Below are 17916 nucleotides of genomic sequence, written 5' to 3'. Positions count from 1 at the left end.
TTTCCTTTCTGACAGTGTCATTTCTAAGCAGTGGTTGAAGTGAAAATTCAAAGGCTGCTGCTACTGTCCAGAGATGTCAGTACGTGTCCCTCTTGAGAAAGCGTTTGGCCTATCTATTGTAATTCGCATGCATTTAGTGCATACGCAGTGGAAAATAACTCACCTTTTTGAACTACTTCCATGCTCTACTGTTAATGAAACTTTTTCCTGGGACAGTGTATTGCCTGCAGAGGAAGGCTTTTGTGGAAGAAAACAGAATTCTAATCTTTTTCTAAGTGTATGGAAATTCCACCTCTATGCTAAAATACGGTACTAATGTGAATACTAAAATAAGTGACATAGTATTTAGGTGATAACGGTTTGGTCAAAAAATTTGTTTCAGTTTAACTTTGTTTCAGTTTCCTCCTCAGTGGACAGCAATTTAATGTAAGAGCCTTACATGTACCCCTCAGAGGATTTAAGATAAATTTATTGACAGAAGAAAGTTCATATTCTAGGATATTATGTCATGATATATTCCTTCAGAGAGACTACTGCCATCTTGATTTTTTTTAATTTACTGATGTTTTGTGAGCTGTATTCACTAGAAATACATTTGGTATGAGGGCTGTTCGCTTTGGTGAGTGAACAGTAATTTAAAAGTGGAGAACATTTTTTTTTTTTAACATTCTTGGAAGGAAAAAACAAGGAAAAGAGAACTTTCAGAGAGAGCCAATTGCTGAATTGCCTTGTACCTCATGCCAAACCAAAGTAAAGTTTGCTTTGGGAGTATCATTGCAGTAGTTCAATTTTCAAGTAGCTAGCAGGTAGAGCCTGTTGTGTGCCTTATATATACATCTGGCTCAGCAACCAGAGGTCACCAAGTATGAAAAAGCAGCTGGCGTGTCAGTGACCTGACCCTTCAACGATTAGCGAACTTAACCCTACTGCTCTTATGGTGCTACAAAGAAATGAAATAAGTAGCGGCTGGAGAGGGATCATGTGTTGCATGAAAACCTAAAATGTTGTGGCAGAGTAAGTCCCCAAAACAGAAATTTTATTTTAATAAACAAGAATATAATTATAAAAGAAAAAGCCCTCTGAAATCACTAATTCAGAATATTTGGAGATAAGTACAGTAATACATGGAATACAACTTCACATTAGATGAGTTTAGTGGCATCAAGCCTGGATGCTGTGAAGCTAATGACTTATCATGAACCTGGTCTAGAACTGGGACAAGTAAATAGATTGGCAAACTTAACCTGTCACTCAAGCCTGCTAGAGGGACTGCTTGTATCTTCTTGCATCCAGAAGTGATGCTTAATGCTGAAGGTTAGCAGGCATTGGCGAGGTTGGACGAGGCACTGCTGATATATGTGGTGTGTGAAGAGGTGAGTAATGTGTCTCGACTACAATTTTATCAGCAATAAATACATGTTTAGATAGATTAAAAATGAAAAAACATAGATCAATAAAGATAGGGATGAGCAGTAAATATACCTATTATTCATTTGAATTACACACAAAGAAAATGGAAACAAAAGTGAATTATTTTTAGTGATCTAAAGGCACATTTTTTATTTCATACCTAGACGTTTACAGGAATCTGTAAAAGCTATAATTTTCAATGTAAAAAAGGCATGAATTGAAACGAATAAATAAGTACCCTAATGGACAAAAAAAATCTAGTTTGAGGTTGTTTAAAATAACATCCTTTTTTTTTCTCCTCACCATAAGATTTTAAGAAAGGAGGGGTGTCAAGTCACAGAATGATCTTTGTGTGTGTGGCCTGAAGTGGGAGAAGTTGAGAAGAAAACACAGCTGAAATTGCTTGAGTACTTAGATTAAATTAAAGGTCAAAAAAGGATGAAAAATAAGAGTGTGGCATGGATACCCTTTAGTTAAGCACTTTGGGGAAAACCTCACTTTATTTTATTTGGAGACCGGATTTCTTCCTACAATTCAGAAGTCTTAAAGTTCCCCCTGTCCTGTGGGTAGGGTGTAGCTTTAATTTTACAGCAGCTTAGTTATTGGGTGGAATTCACCTGGCAACATAGGAGACGCCCTGCAAGGCAGGGGGGATGCTAAGGGCTCTAAGCCTAAGATGCTCCTTTCTGTCAGTCAGAAGAACAAGATGAGCCTCTAAGTGAATCAGAGTCACTGTCTGCAGTTTTTTAAATAACCCTGCTGCGTGTGCATGGGTAGCACATGCAGCATCATTAACACAGTCTTGATCCAGAGAATGGCTGTGTGTCCTCACTTTGACTTCCAAGGGCATGTGAATGCTCTTGTTTCCTCTCTGAAGGATCCAAGAGCATTTCTGAGGAGCAGATTCTTTCTCTGGAAGGCAACCAAAGTAAATGGAACTGTAGCTCAACCAAACAGGACGATGCACAGCCCAGGGGCTCAGGTTGGATACATGCATAGGAAGCAAAAAAGCAGCCTCCTACAGAATAAAGCCTGCCACTTCTGTTGCCAGGGTTTCTACTATTTTATGTGTTAGATGTTTTCTTTGTTTCAGATAAAATAGATGGATTTTGAGGGGGAGAGTATGAATGAGCAGCAATAACAAGCAAAATCTCCAACGAGCTGTAAATGAGAGCACAGTAAGGAATAGATACAACCAGATTCTGAGTACAACTGATTAGCTGCCAATAAAAGGTGGAGATCCATACGTAAAGATTGATGAGGTAGGACCTGAATCTTGTCCTACTTGTGTGTAGGAAAATCAGTAATAATTTGTCCCAATGTCAAATGCAGAAAACGAGGCTAATGCAACAAAAAAACCAGGAGGAAACCTTGTAACTTGCAATGTGATAATCCAGTTTCTCCTCACAATAAAGGAAAGCAGTGCTAATAACATAAATGTTATCTTTAAATCATAGCTTGTCCATCCAGCCACTAATGGTAAATCCATATATGGTTATTTTCCAGCATGGGACATGCTGCTATCAGTTTGGACAGCAGTAGCTTTGCTGTGACAAAAATAGTCTTCTGGATTTTTGCCTGAAATCATCAGTTCAGCTCCATGTTGTGGCATATGGGTGTCTTTTTTGACTTTAAGCAACTCCTTCAGCTGTGCCTCCACAGCTTTGCAGGGATACCTGAGCTAGCTTAGGCACAGTATGTAGACATTATCTAAGTCTTTGTTATCATCAACCTATTGTCTGTAAAAAAAATTATGGTTCTTTATTTCATGCACTTCCCTGCTTCACAGAGACATCTAGAGAAAAGCATTAAAGAACCTATGATTGCTCACAATCTCAACATTTATTTAATGTTTTTCATAGGTCAGCACTAGCATATTGCTTCTCCATATATCCCTTATTAAAATAACCATCAGGAAACAAAAATAACTACATTTTCACTTTTCACTCTAACTCTGGACTTTTGGGTTGGAGGTTTGTTGCTTTTACAGTGTTGAATTATAAAACAACCTGTTCATCCCATGAAAATAAAGATAATCCAACATTACCAACAGACGCAGTCAATCAATTTGAAGTTACGTTTAACATCTCTTCCAATGGGATCTATCCAATACTTGACAATTCCTTGTTTGGTAGCCTGGTGTTGCATTTTATGATGCAGTCACGGTCTGAAGTTTCTGCTGACTTTGGCTCGTCCTATGCTGGAGTCCCGCATGCTTTGCTACAGACAGCCTGCCGTCCTAAAGGGTTTGTCATCTACAAAAAACAAAAGGAGAAGAGTTCAAGAGAAATAAGTGGAGCTACTGCTTGTTTTATCAATAGGTAATTTCCCAAAATCACAAAGGAGGTCTCAAGGAAAACCAAGGATTAGCTTGTCTCTTAAGTTTCGATCTAGTCCTTAAATACAAAAGCATCCTTCCTGTAGTCTTTAAGCAGGCAAAGCTCTGGTTTAGTTCAGTGAGAGTTAAATGGGCCTAATAACTTAAATCATATGTATCTTTATTCTTTTCATAAACCTTGAAGAATTTTTTTTAAGAGGAGATACAGAGAAAGCGTTGCCTTTTTGCTCAGTGGTAATGTTCATTTGACCTTTTGCAAAGTTCCTATTTCTCTGTTATGCAACCACGCTGGCAAGCTATTACTCCCTCTATCCTCCTGAGTAATATAGTTTACTGATGTTCTTTCCAAGTATTTTATTTTTAGAATATAGCTCTAAAATTGCTACATGGAACTAATTAAACCTCTGTTCATTAGTTTTCTTTTATCTTTTACATGTGACTTTGGAGAAGGGAAGGCCAAAGAGGGGCATAAAAGCGGTCTTCAAATATATTAAAAAAATTGTTGCAAAAATTTACATAATAAATCATTCTCCATGTCCACCTGGGACAGCACAAGGGGTAATGGTCTTAAATTGCAGCAAGGGAGATTTACTTTAAGCATTAGCCAAAATCATCTAACCAAAAGGACAGTTAAGGGCAGGAATTAATTGCTTGGGCAGGCTGTGAAATCCCATTACTGGAGGTTTGCAGGAGCTGGCTGGCTAAAACAGCTGTGGCTTAGGGGACTCTGGTCCTACCCTAGGGATGCACAAGATGGCTTTTCAAGGTCTCCTCTCAGCCTCATTTTCTATGGTTATGTGAAGTTACCACAACTTCCTCCACAGCTATACTGTGTAACACCTAAAAATCAAGGAACTGTACAGAAACTAAAACTTGAAAATAACATGTTTAATACCAAATCTTTTTCAGCATGCCATCATTCAGTGGCATCTGCCACCACTGAGGACAAAAGTATTGCAAGCGCTGTCATCAAAGTGTAGTGCTTTATTAGAGAGCATGATTTTATGTAAAAGAAGCCATTTTAGCAGTGAGGTATCACTCCTGGGGTCCCTACTGAGGTGGTTCACTGAAATATATCAGAATACCATTTTTCTGAATTCTGAGTGGATTCAAAGTATTTATTCAGAGCCCAAGCCTGTATTTGAGTTGTAGGCCTCTTCAGAAAAAGGGCCATGTCTACCATGTCTAGCCTATGTAACCTTTATACCAAACTATGATTCTGACCCTTCTTGAGAAAAAAACTGAAACCAAGAACAATGCATATGACATTTAAATGTTGCTTTTGATGTCCATAGAAGAGTCAAAAAATACTTATTCCATATTTTACCACATGTGCTCATTGTGTATACACTCAAAAGTAACTAAATACAGTCATCTTTTCTTTTCCACTGCTGAACATGTAGCCCTTTGATTTCAAGGCTGTCAAGATAAAGCAGATAAAGACAAGCTTCAGACTTGACAGGTACAAATCTTCTGTAGCCTTTCATTTCAAGGGGGATACATGGCCAAGGGCACATAATCTCATAGTCACATGAAAAAATGGTGAAGGTTGTCTGACTTTTGTATTATGTTTCCTTCATGACAGATGAAGTTTAGGCAAATATCCAGGTAGTCATAATTAGGCAGATCTGCTTTCTTAAAACAACAAAAAAAGAGAGTGTACACTCATCCAAGTCTTCTCTGATGACATACATCAGGAAAATTGCTTGATTCCTTCTCTTTGAACCTTTGTGAAAGTTCTATCTAGACTTCTGCTTGCAAAAGCTCTTGAATTAAGCCCATGAAAGATGGGCAGTCAAAGCTAAGCCTTCACAAGAGGTGAAGACTGGGGCAGAAAATTTAACTGTTGCTTCAAAAAATAAATATCAGCTGTACAAAAGGTTGCTGGTTAAAATTTTGGGTAAAAATTCTTGGCTTGCCCAAAAATATTTTGATTAACTTACGATGTTGTATGTCATATATAATTGTTCCACCTGTAGCCACCACAAATGGTGCTTAAAACAAGCCTTTTTTAGTGAAACTGAGTCAGTTTGTGTGGAAAAGTGGAGAGGTGGAAGGGGGAAATTGATATGATGTAGAAATATTGAATCCTCAGGTTCTAAATATGCTTGGGCTTTTCTCTATCTACCACGTACTTTTAAGTCTGAGTAGATTGGGGATCTTTGCCTTCTTAACGACTGTGAAGCAATTCTGACAGAGAAGTTAGTGAGGAGATGGAAGGCCAAGTTCTCAACCAGAGACTTCAGGAAGTGACTCAGACACAGCACTAACATTGCCTGAGTTTTCAGAGGTTTGCTGGAGTTGTGCTGATCTTTGTGTACATGTAGCCTCATAAAGAATTAGATTAAACAAGCGCTATGCTTTGAAAAGCTGCTGCAGATCCTGAAACATCATAACTTAAAGCCAAATATATAGAGTGAAATATCAGTATCTTTGCAACCATACGGGAATTGAGAATGAAACTGTGTTTTGCCTAATGTTTCAGAACAATCATTATCAAAAATTATTTTAGGGACATGGTTTAGTGGTGGACTTGGCAGTGTTAGGTTTACAGTTGGACTCAATGATCTTAAGGCTCTTTTCTAACATAAATGATTCTATGATTCTAGAAGAAGACCACTTCAGCTGTGTGTACCTGAACCCCCAGTCTTCCAGACTGCAGGGGAAAGTAGGGATTGCTTTCCTCCTTGGCAGGTAAATACTATCGATACAATCATGTAGGTTTTGTGTGGAAAGTACTTCCAGTACGGAGAGGAAGGCAGAATTACCCAGTAAACAGGCAGCAGACAAGCAATTTTTACATTCTTTTACCATGAGCTGCCATGAATTATATTCTTTGCGAGTTACTCTGAGTTGGACAGATGTGAAAGGGGTGTCGCCATCTCCTGCTTTTTCATTAAAATTAATATTTGTCTTCTACATGCCCCATTAATTAACATAGCAGATGTAGCACGGACCTCCAAGACCACATCTTTTTAATGATTATTTGAGTCTACGTAGACATAGTGGTTTCTGATTGCCTAGTCCACATTGCCTGGACAGAATTTTGCCAGCAAATTGTCTGTCTGACAGGGATGATGTATCTGTGATCTCCCACAGAAGTCTGTTATAACAAGCCATTTCAGCAGAAGTTTGTTTTGTGTAAAGTCTGCAGAACTGGTGTATGAATGTCTGATTGTGGCTTTTTTTTATGTCTGCTCCTGAAAAGGAGCTGCACTTCAGACTATTGTTTCATTCAGTCTGAAGAACTCTTTTAAGCCAGAAATATTAAAAACTGCCTCTGGGCTGGAGATTTAGAAGAGAGAGTGATTTTTTTTTTTTTTTTTTCCATAAGTGATGGATAGCAGTCAAAAAAAAAAGAAAACTGGAAGGAAAGTTCAAGTATAAAGAAAGGAAAATAGCCAATTTTATATTCAAAGCATGTTTTTTGTAAGCTTGTGTAATTCAAAACACTTCTGTTTTATCAAAAAACTTTATTAATCAGTATTGCTTAGGTCCATCGTTTTTTTATGCAAAATTCCCATGACTTCAAGAAGATTTCTGAGCGATAGTATGCATTTCTTAATGAAGAGTCAAGTACTTGCACAAGTTAGAAAAACAGTACATGCAGAAAGAAATGGTTTTATTTTAAAAGAGTTACTGCATGCAATCTTTGTTTAGTAAAGGAGAGAGCGAGAGGCTTGTGCAGAAGGTACAGACTGGTGATTAGACCAAGGAATGTTGAGCCAGGAGCTTCCTGAGTCCTGATCCCGTGAGAGCCAGTGACTCACTGGGTAACCTTGGGCAAGTCACTTGACCTTCTTTTGTACCCCAGTCATCCCCACTGAAAATTAGGTGAAAGGCATGACCTCACTGAAAAACACATGCTTTGTCGATGCTGAACTTTTCTAAGAAAACAAATTACAATGCCTGCAGCATTTTTTAGCATGCTGTGTCACTTTGCATGTGTCCTGTGGTCAAATTCAGTGCAAGAGCTGTACTTTAACATGCTGTTCAGCTCAAGCAGTAGAGATCTGTGTATGTCCATAAACAAGGTTGTTGGGGTTTTCTTCCAGAAAAGCCACCACAATTTGTGTTCTAGCAAAAGCTGTGTTTTAATTGCTGTACATTGGGAACGCTGTTTTCTTTATTCCTATACTTCATATACCAGTGGAAAATAAATGAGATTAGAGTAATTTTTGCATGCTCTTCACTCAGAGAACCTCTAAAGATGGTCTGGCAATGTATTTTAAGAAAATTCAGAAATATCCAAACTTCTGTTTTGCTTCCCAGCACTCCTGAGAAGCAAATAGCTGCAGTGCAATGTGTGTCATCACACATCTAACATAGCTCTGATATGCTCCTGATTTACCTGCAGAGCAATTTGTGTCCTGATACTTAGAGAGGATGTAACTTCTACCTGACTTGTCATAATTGCTTTGGAGTATTCCCACCTTATATTAGGAATTTACACCCCATTCCTACAAGGTGTAGGAATTCTTTTTGAACCCATTGTGGGTATTTATTTCCTGTTGGGCTGTAACGGGTGTTGGCCTGCAGTAGTTGCTGGGATAGGCAGTCTTGTGCAGTGCAAGGTCCACTGTGAGGAATGCAGGCAGTGCAGGTGAACTGGGATGCAGGGGCTGATGACTGCTGTTGTCTCCTTCATTTCTTTCTTCAGGATTTAAACAGACTGAGCTGTGCCGTGAGCCCCTTGCAGATGATGTTCCAAAATACACAGGGGTCCAAAGTCTGCAGGTTGCTTTCATACTGCTTTCAGAAACAGCTTACTGATGTAGTCACACTTTGTCTCATCTCAAGGGGAGAAGGAAGGCTGTGAGGAAAGGCTGTCAGTCCATTTAGGTGGTTGGTCTTTTTGCTGTTTGGGAAGGAACCAACTTACAAGAAGGCTAGCTCCTCTTCATTTGCATGAGGGTAAACCCTGCCTCCTCGCCATCTGTTTCTTTTACCATTTTGTGCATTCCTACAGCATAACTTAACTAAACACCATCCTGCTGGTAAAATTATATTATGTCATTTTCGCTCAGTGGGAACTGTCAACACCAGTAAGATGCTTCATTAAGTAGAAAACATCAGATGATCTACTAACCCATTCTCCATCAGTCATCATTTTACACAGCTGCTGGGAGCCTTGGTTTTTTTTTTTTCTTTTTTTCAATAGCCTTGTTTGAAGTTCATAGTAGTAGAAAATGGTGTGGTGCTGAAACTGGTATTGTTTTTAAAAGCCTTCTCTGTAAGATTCATGTTCCTTAAGTCTTCGCTTTTGCCCAAAGTTTTCTCTGGAATTAAGCTTATATACAGGATCACTTGAAAGATCACCTGTAACCTTTTCGCTTTAGTTCTTATGAAAGAAAGACCCCACCAGTAAAACGCCAGAAACCACCCTAATGTCCTGAGCAATATGTGATAATACAAGCACATTCATGCATGCGAGGGATGGTGAGGGGGAGACTTTTCAAGTAGAAAGGGAAGTGTCCCTTCTTTAATTCTTGGATGCAAAAGGACAAAGGGCACAGGTGTAGAAGTACTTAGTTGTTGTCACTTCTGTGCTAAAAAGAGCATACCTTAGCTAGGCAGTATTTAGAGATTACATATTGCTGTGATATTTTGAATTTTGATTATTTTTAATTAAATGCAAAAACAATTTTAAGAGTCTTTGGAAGTTTATCATATGCTTTAATCTGTTTTAAGTCTGGTCAGAATGCCTTAAAAGGCAAAGTTAGGACAGAGAAAGATTTAGGTTGTGATAGGAACTAGAACTTTTAGTTCCATAAAATTCTTTGAAAATTGCGTTCACAGTGTTTGTAAGCATGCATACAAAGTTAACTGGCGTATCAGTATAACTGGCATATCAGTATGGAAAGCTAGAATCCATGTATTTAATGCTATAAACAGCTATTATCCTCACTAATGTCACTGGTGGCTAATTGAGAAGCTCAAATATTGACAATTGGAATTAAATATTTTGGAAATTATTTGCTACTTACTACTTCTTTCCTGGTCCTGATTTTTTTTAATTGTTTTTTAAAAATTTTAAAATAACAAGAGATTCACGAATATTTTGGGAAGTTTCTCTTCAAAAAGCTGAAGTCTGCCCAGTAAGTGACTTAGTTCTCATCATGCATTAGGACAATGGCCTCATTAATATGACAAAGTAGACACTGTTAATGAGGTATGTCCTCAGTTCACCCCATTTATCACGGTGAAGTATAGAAGTTATGCTGCACTCTAATTAAAGGTGAAGCCAGAGGCTTGACACTTTCCAGAAGGTGACCCTCTTGCAGTTTCCTGTGTGTTTGCCAGCGCATTTGGGATGAAATGTTCTGTGCTGAACAGTCACCTGAGAAGCATTTTGTTTTACTTATTTACTCTGAACTTCTCCACAGAGACTGTCCAGCCATTTCTGAGAGGGAGGCTAATTTGAAATCGTTTTATGAAAAAATTTTCAGTCTCTCTGCTTGAAGTGAAGAGCTTGAAGTTTGGCTGCAAGCTTTCTCATATCTGAAGGATTTTATTATTTTATTTGTGTATATGAAGGAGGAAAAAGAAAGGAAGAACAACTTCAGTCCACAGTTCAGCAGTTACATTCTCTGCAGAGTCAGTGCATCTTTCAGAGTAGAGAGGGAAGGAAACTGCACCATCTTCAGGCAGGGAAGCCAGGAGCAAGCTAAAGCACAATATACTCCTTGGCTGCTCCAGAGGCATTCACATTGCTTGGCTGTAGGATCTCTGTAGTTTGATGTGGTGTGACCACATTACTCTGACAGTAGGTAGTTCTAAGCAGAGGTTGCTTACAAATTGCACTGCGGGAGGAGCTGGGGCTGAAAAACACACGTAGGAAAGACAAAGAGGTCTTTCGAAAGCCAGGACTGATGAAGTTGGTGCAAGGAGGAACTTACACAAAAACTGTGTTAAAAGGATGTCATAGGTAGCAGAGAAACTTAAAGAGATGTCCAAGTTGCATATTCAGAAGCATCAGCATTAACAGAGCCTGTGCGTATCTGGACCGTATTAAGTCTTTTATTACATGCTCATGTGGGATGTCAGTCACATAAGATGAACAAAGTTACAAAAGGTGAAGTATGGTTATGCAAGAAGAAGATTTGTATAGAGAGCAAAGTTGTATCTTAAATGTGTGGAGTGTTGCAGAACAGTGTCAGAGGGTGTTAAGGTTAAGAAACTTGAATTCTGCCCTACAAGACTGAATCCTTCACATCACAGAGTTTTGGATAGTTCTGAATGGTGCTATAAAATGTTGAGCACTCTGAAAAATTAAGTTCTTAAATTGCTGGTTTGCATCCAACTATTATTCATATCCTACACTGAACGTGCATTGTGTGCCATGGGATGTTACTCAGCCGAACTTTTTAGAACAGTTCTCCAGCTTTTGTTATTCACCCAGAGCTCTTTAGTATCAAGTCCAGTGACTTAGAAATTAAATTCCTTTTCCACTGACAGAACCTCATTACCTTATTTGATAAGCATGCTGCAGTGAAGTAATTTCTGCAACTATGAGCAGTCTTGGGACATTAAATACAAAAGCATTCTTCCTGCAACCTTTAAGCATACAAGTTGCCTCTGAGAAGATGGCTATAGTGAGGCTTAGGTCTAACCAGCATGGTGTTTTCTTGGTTGCTGGGCTAATTTTTTGCGAATATTTCAGGTTGATTGATTAGTAGTATATGCATATTCAAGTTCACGGATTCAAGCAAAATATAAGAAACTGGCTGAAACTCCTGAACAGCTCTGCAAAGCAGAGTGTGTGTGGTCTTGAACTTAAATGGGGAGCTGTACCACATATGGAGGGGTCTGTCAACAAAAGCTAGAGGATAGGCCTAAAGCCCTCTCTAGTAAATGCTTAAGTTAACAAAACACTGGTGAAACATGCTACAAGGGGTTAATTAATGTCAGCAGAAAATGGTTCTAGTTCTACTGCTACTAGGCCTGCATTGAGGTTCATTAACCTGTCAGCTGTGCTCATAGTTCTGACATGAGGTGCGACCTGGTGCCATTCAGTGCATTAGCTTGAGTATAAGCTTAGCGATAACATTGTATAGAACAGCAGCCAAAAATAACATCATCTTTGCATTTCCTGAAGATTCTCATTGTTGGCATCTAGGACTTTGGCAAAGTCAGAGGTAGTCCTCATTGGCACTGTAGCTGCTGATTCATTAAACACTTAGCCTGTGACACTTCCACAGAATTTGCTCTATAGGTTAGAAGTGATGCACTGATTACTTGGTTATTCTGTCACAGAAATGAGTCTGTTTGAAATAATAATCTTACTAGTGAATTATTCTGCTCAACGCCATCATTTGGTTTAAATAGCATAAGATGTCATGTCTTCAGAGCAAGTATTTATATAGTGCTATAACAGATTGAAACTTAACATGCACCTACTGATACTCAGTTGTGTCTCAGTGAAACATATAAATAAATAGCATTATCTGGCCCATATATAAGTATTGCCAAAGGAAAGTGGTTTTACATATCAGAAAAAAATAAGCCCAAATCTTGCATATAAAACACACTAGTAATTAGACACGCCTTCAGTGTGAAAGTCTGATTTATTATGTTTTTGCAGCAATGTACTTGCGATATAGCATTGCAATAGTAATTAGCAACAGTAGTAACAGGGAAAGGAGTATTAACTCTCATCAGTGTTAACCCAGATTCCTTGAATAAATTCTTACCAGCATTTATAAAACTACAAGGCCTTTTATTCAAATAGTAGCTGTATTTGTATGATGTTGGTAAATGTGTGCACATCAGAGGAAGAGGGGAAAAAAAGAGAAATGCCCTCTTCATTCTCCTTCCCACCTCCCCTCCAGTGGGGATTCATTAGCTGCAGAAGATCGACTGACTGTTCTCAGTCATCTCTGGTACAACTAGAAGTGATAGATAAAGGATGTCTTGTCACTTTTCCTGTAGCTCCATCCTTAGGTCAGGAATCCAGCATGTGAGTAAGGCTGCCAGATGATACCTTGGCTTCTCTCACAGGACAGAAACCCTGATTTCTGATCTCCTGTAGCCTTAACACAGACTTCTGGTCAGATAGCTACTTTCCTAGCCTCAGATACAGCTCAGCAGTGAGTGCTGCCTCCATCTCTCTCCTCTTGGCTTCTCCCCCAAAGCAGATGAAAACAACATAATGGCAAGTTTATATAAGGCAAATAGGTAAAATTTGCTGATTTTCTTCTTTTCCAGCCTGTACTGTAGGTATTATTATTGTTATTACTATTGTCATGCCTATTACTATGAATATCAGAATATGATATTCTGCCATCAGGGTCCTCACTTGTGTCACCTTACAGCTAGTCTACAGCAGTTATACCAAAACACGAAGCCGATGGTACATAGAAGACTTTTAGTTATTGCAGAGTAATACAATGTGTCTCTTCAGCTGCTATTTGAGGGCATCAGGTTTATTTCTCTGCAGTGGCTTTGATGGATGGTCTTTGTCCTTATCATCTCCTGGCCTAGGTTAAAGACTATGAGTGTTAAATTCAGGCTTGAGCTCTCTGCAGCTTTGGTTCCCATTCAGCCTTCTACCTCTTGGATAGTAAGTTGGCTGTGAAATAATCCAATGTGGGCATGGAAATTAAAGCTAAACCTGATGTTTACAGAGGGAACAAAGTGTGTTGCCTGCAATCTATTACTGTTGCTCAGAGGCTAGAGAAGATGGGGCTTGCTGATCTACAGAAAAGGTTGCTGTCGCACGTATAAGAACTTCTCTAGCACTGGACATTAAGGATTTCTGCAAGTTCCATCATGGGCTGCTTTATTCTTACTCATCCTTACTCACCTTATAACAGGTCCCCAAGCAGTGGAAGCACACAGCCAAAAATTTGAGGTGAAAACCCTCTCTGGAAAATTGCTGTTTTCTGCAGATGACAACAAAGTGGTGGTTGGAGCAGAGAGATTGAGAGTTTTAGGAGCAGAAGGCACAGTGTTCCCTAAATCTACAGAAACTCCCAATGTCAGGGCAGACCCCTTCAAGGAACTAAGACTGGAGTCACCTATGCATGCACTGGTGATGGAGGCTCCAAAAGGCATCGAGATCAACGCTGAGGCCGGCAGCTTGAAAGCCATGTGCAGGACAGAGCTCAGGCTGGAATCCAAAGATGGAGAGATAACGTTGGATTCTGCAAAAATCAAACTACCTGATTTGCCTCAAGGATCTTCCTCTTCTACAGGGTCCAGGCAAAAAATCTACGAGCTCTGTGTGTGTCCCAGTGGGAGGTTATTTCTGTCTCAGGCAGGCACTAGCTCAACCTGCCAGATAAATACGAGCGTCTGCCATTGAGAGACAGTTTGCAGAGGGGCAGCACAGGCAGCACAAAAGCCAGTTCTGGTCTCACAGATTGCAGCTGCCAACTACTTTTACTAGAACACAGAAAGCCTATCAAAGACTTTCTTTGTGTGTGCGCGTGCGTGTGTGTGAATATATATATATAAAAATATATATATAAAATATATATATATCCTCTGTGTAAAATGATGTTTCAGTACAAGGAATCCCAGGGTGACCCCGTTACATTTGTGTAGCATTTCTCTTTCCCACACTAAAATTTACTGGTACAATCTGCTGAATTGGATTTGATGCTCCCCTGGACCCTTCTGTATTTATATAGTCTAATGATCACCCCTCATTTTTGATCATGTTCTCAGAGCAATAGGATTGCTGGCTGGGCAAGACCTTGGAACTGATGTAGACCCACCAACATACAAAGGGAAGCAAAGCATCTCTGATTATTTTTGCACCATTAAATCAGTGTCATGAAAACAAAAAAAAAAAAAAGAAACAAAAAAACCCCAACTGTTCACCTAGAGTGATCCAAGATACCTGAGGTTAAATTACAGTCTTTAATTTTGACCTGAAGCATGGCTCTCTATTGGGAAATATGGATTGAGCTTGGCCAGTAGAAAAGTCCAGCCTGGAGGTGTTTAAGAGTCGGGTCGACATAGCGCTTACGGATATGGTGTAGTTGGGAACTGTTAATGTTGGGTTGATGGTTGGACTGGATCATCTTCAAGGTCTTTTCCAACCTAGACAATTCTGTGATTCTGTGATATGCACATTATTTTGTGTTCTGGAGTATAAATATCCAATACCATATACATTTGAAAATAAAAACCAGCAAAACTAAAACCCTAAGCAAAACAATACTAAAAAGCACCCTCTTACAAACCAAGGCTATCTACATGGAAGAGACTATTTGAAAACATTATTCAGATTGTCTGATATATTGTAGAAGGTACTTGCACTTCAGTGAGTAGTGCACTTCAAGAATTTATGTACAGTTTGTTTTGTTGCTCCATTTAGAAAGATACTGTAGCACCTTTCAGATGTTGCAGAACATCTTTACAGAGTGAAGTAGTAATCTTTCTTGCCAAAGACTATTTAGATAAACAGTAGTTCTTACTAATATAAATAAGTACAGTTCACTTTAGTCTTAATCAGGTTTCAGTTAGCACAGTTCGATGACATGTCAGCTGATGGCATTACTTCCTTGCTATATGTAATGGTGTAAATTGTCACAGCTTTTTTGTCTTCAAGCAGAGATACCACATTTCAAGTGGCCTGCTTTGTGCTGCTGTTCAAAATTTGAAAATTAATTACACAATTCATTTTACCTGGGTTGTGAGCTCCAGCTGGTAAACTCTGTTATGGATAGTTATATCATTTTATTAATTTGTTTCATTTCTATAGGGCACCTGCTTGGGCTTTCCCATGATGACTCCAAATTTTGTGAGGAGAACTTTGGCTCCATGGAAGATAAGCGCCTGATGTCCTCCATTCTGACTAGCATAGATGCTTCAAAACCCTGGTCCAAATGCACTTCAGCAACTATAACAGAATTTTTCGATGATGGTCATGGTATGTACCTATGTCACATCTTGTGTCGGCTGCATGTTAGTTTTTACTGTGATCTATTTTTTTAATAAGAACATTTTATACCAGCTTGTTCAATCCTTGCTCATCTTCAGGACTATCTTGGAAGTGCTTGCAGAGCAAGGCAAAGGTCTAAAAGGCTGTCAGAGCCTCACCTTCCTTTTGCATGGTTCAAATGCAAGAGAAAAGAAAGAGCTGATGGACTGACTGTGTGTTGGCAATAATTTGGTTTGGAACATGGAGATGTTTTTTTAAAAGCACAAAATTAGTCTTGTCTTCCCAAATGCTCCAGATATGAGCTTAGAGAGTACTTTAAACAGAGGACACAAGGAAATGGCTTTTTGCTCACAGAAATAAAAATGAGTGATAGGGTCTACTTAGCATTAGACTACAGATGTGAACATAGTGCGTGTATTCTTGTTACCATTAATGACATTTATTATGTTTATAATGCCATTATATTTATTATGTTTATGTAGAGGGGCTGTAAGCAAGAATTAAGACTCCTCTGTGCTGTATATCATAAAAGATTGCTTCTGCCCCAGGAGCTTACCTTCCAAGTCATGTAACTAATATTTGTTAAATGTCATTTACCCTTTGGAGAGTAGGTGCAAAACTTTCATTTTCCAAAAGTAGTAGTAAAAAATCATAGTCTTCAGTCTCTTAATGAATTTTAAAGCCTTCATTGTGCTCCCAAAGCAACTGCAGTTCTTAAACAAACCATTCAAATTCCAGAATGCTGAGATAAAAATGACATAATTAAGTGAATGGATCAAGTTGTTATGGTAACCGAAATGCTTATGGTTAAAAAGTGTAGTACGTCTGCTGAATGTAAAGATTTTTTTGCTCTTCAATATTTTGTCGGCTAATTTCAGTGCGCTCTGAAATATTTTCTCCTATTTCCCTCTATTGGAGAATGACTTATTTTCTCTCAATTTTATTAGATCCATTAATCTGTACTGTCCTGTTTTATGGTCCGTATTGCTCTGGCATTGACTTAATGTTATCAAGTTAGTTTCCACATATGAAGAGAACTTTCCTTTCTAAGTTTAGTTACTGAGATACAGTACAGTTCACTAGGGTAAAAAAAAGGGACCTCCTTCCCATCCATGTATGACCTCTTAGCGCAAGGAACTCTGAACTACATTGCCTCTTCTGTTCCTCTTCTGCTGCAGGCAGGTAGAAAGGCTCTGCTCTCATTTTTGGTTTTTTGTGACGTGACTCTTTTTTACTATGCATCCAACTTTCTCCAACAATGAAGAAAGCAAAGAGAGCATTTCTCCCACTCCCCTCACCTTTGGCTTGTTTGTACCTGGGGAATGCTTGAAATTTGGACCCTTACCCATGAGCTGGACCCAGCCTCAGTGTGGAGGTTAAGGAGGGGCTGTAACAATCAGTCCTACAGGTCTAAGAATATAACTCTGCCTGTTTTTTCCAGTAAAAATAGGTAGGAGCTTCACATCCTTCAGAGCTGCATTATGGTCTCCTTGTTCGTCATGTGTGCTGACTGCCTGAGAAGTTTGGCAGTCCTCAACTGCTGAGACTTTTCACAAAGTCATATATTCTTTGCTGCATGTAAAGGGCTTAGGATCTGTCAGTCTGTTAGCGGATGGGTTGGGGTACATTGCCCTTTCTGATACTCATGAGTAGCTATCACTCAGGCATGTAGTCTCAAAGAGTTATTGATGTGATGAAATAATTCATAGAAAATTTGAACCTCTCATCATAGAGGTCCATAGTCCTCTGGGAATTACTTTTATTACTGATGCTATTGGTGTGATTTCAAATATACAATGTTTAGAGAATCTTTTCTTGATAGATGAGACCTTCAGAGACCTTTTCTAAGTAACAGTCTTCCTTTTCTGTTGAAGTTTATAATTTTTATTTATTTTAAATCAAAGATTTGTCTTAACAGAACACAAACACTATCTATGAAGTAAAAATGGAAATCAATAAATTAAATTGCAGTTTCTTCAAATTATTATGCTGAAAGGACATGTGTTATTTTAGGAAGGGAACTTCTGGTTTTATTTTCTTCTTCCAGACAGTGAATGAATCCATAGCTCTATAATTCCCATTTGTAACGTACACTGAGCATACCAGAAACCACAGGATCCTCGTAGAGCATGACACTGCCTTTCAGACTACTTTGGGCTGATGATAGAACAGTGAAAATGTGCCATATTCCCTGTTTCCTTCAGAATACGCATGTATCTGCTTTTTGGGTTGCTCATTTTTTTCCTTGGCTGGGGCAGATGTACTGTTGCAGTGT

General features: G+C 38.8%; 2 protein-coding genes across 2 annotated transcripts in view; both read left to right on the top strand.

The window, feature by feature from the left end:
* The window catches only part of ADAMTS5 (ADAM metallopeptidase with thrombospondin type 1 motif 5), a 47902-nt gene that overhangs the window by 12789 nt on the left and 17197 nt on the right, over window positions 1-17916 (top strand). Inside the window, exon 3 of the mRNA XM_074858133.1 lies at window positions 15462-15629. Within this exon, the coding sequence (XP_074714234.1) occupies window positions 15462-15629 (168 nt within the window). The remainder of the gene's footprint in view (window positions 1-15461; window positions 15630-17916) is intronic.
* Window positions 10805-14054, top strand: LOC141939949 (delta-sarcoglycan-like). The gene is made up of 2 exons (XM_074860692.1): window positions 10805-10823; window positions 13513-14054. Exons 1-2 carry the CDS (start codon window positions 10805-10807, stop codon window positions 14052-14054), a joined length of 561 nt encoding a protein of 186 aa, XP_074716793.1.

The sequence above is a fragment of the Strix uralensis genome, chromosome 2 (assembly GCF_047716275.1).
Source record: "Strix uralensis isolate ZFMK-TIS-50842 chromosome 2, bStrUra1, whole genome shotgun sequence".
Classification (NCBI taxonomy): Eukaryota; Metazoa; Chordata; class Aves; order Strigiformes; family Strigidae; genus Strix; species Strix uralensis.
Note: the sequence above shows the minus strand (reverse complement) of the source record. Positions and strands in the feature narration are given on the sequence as shown.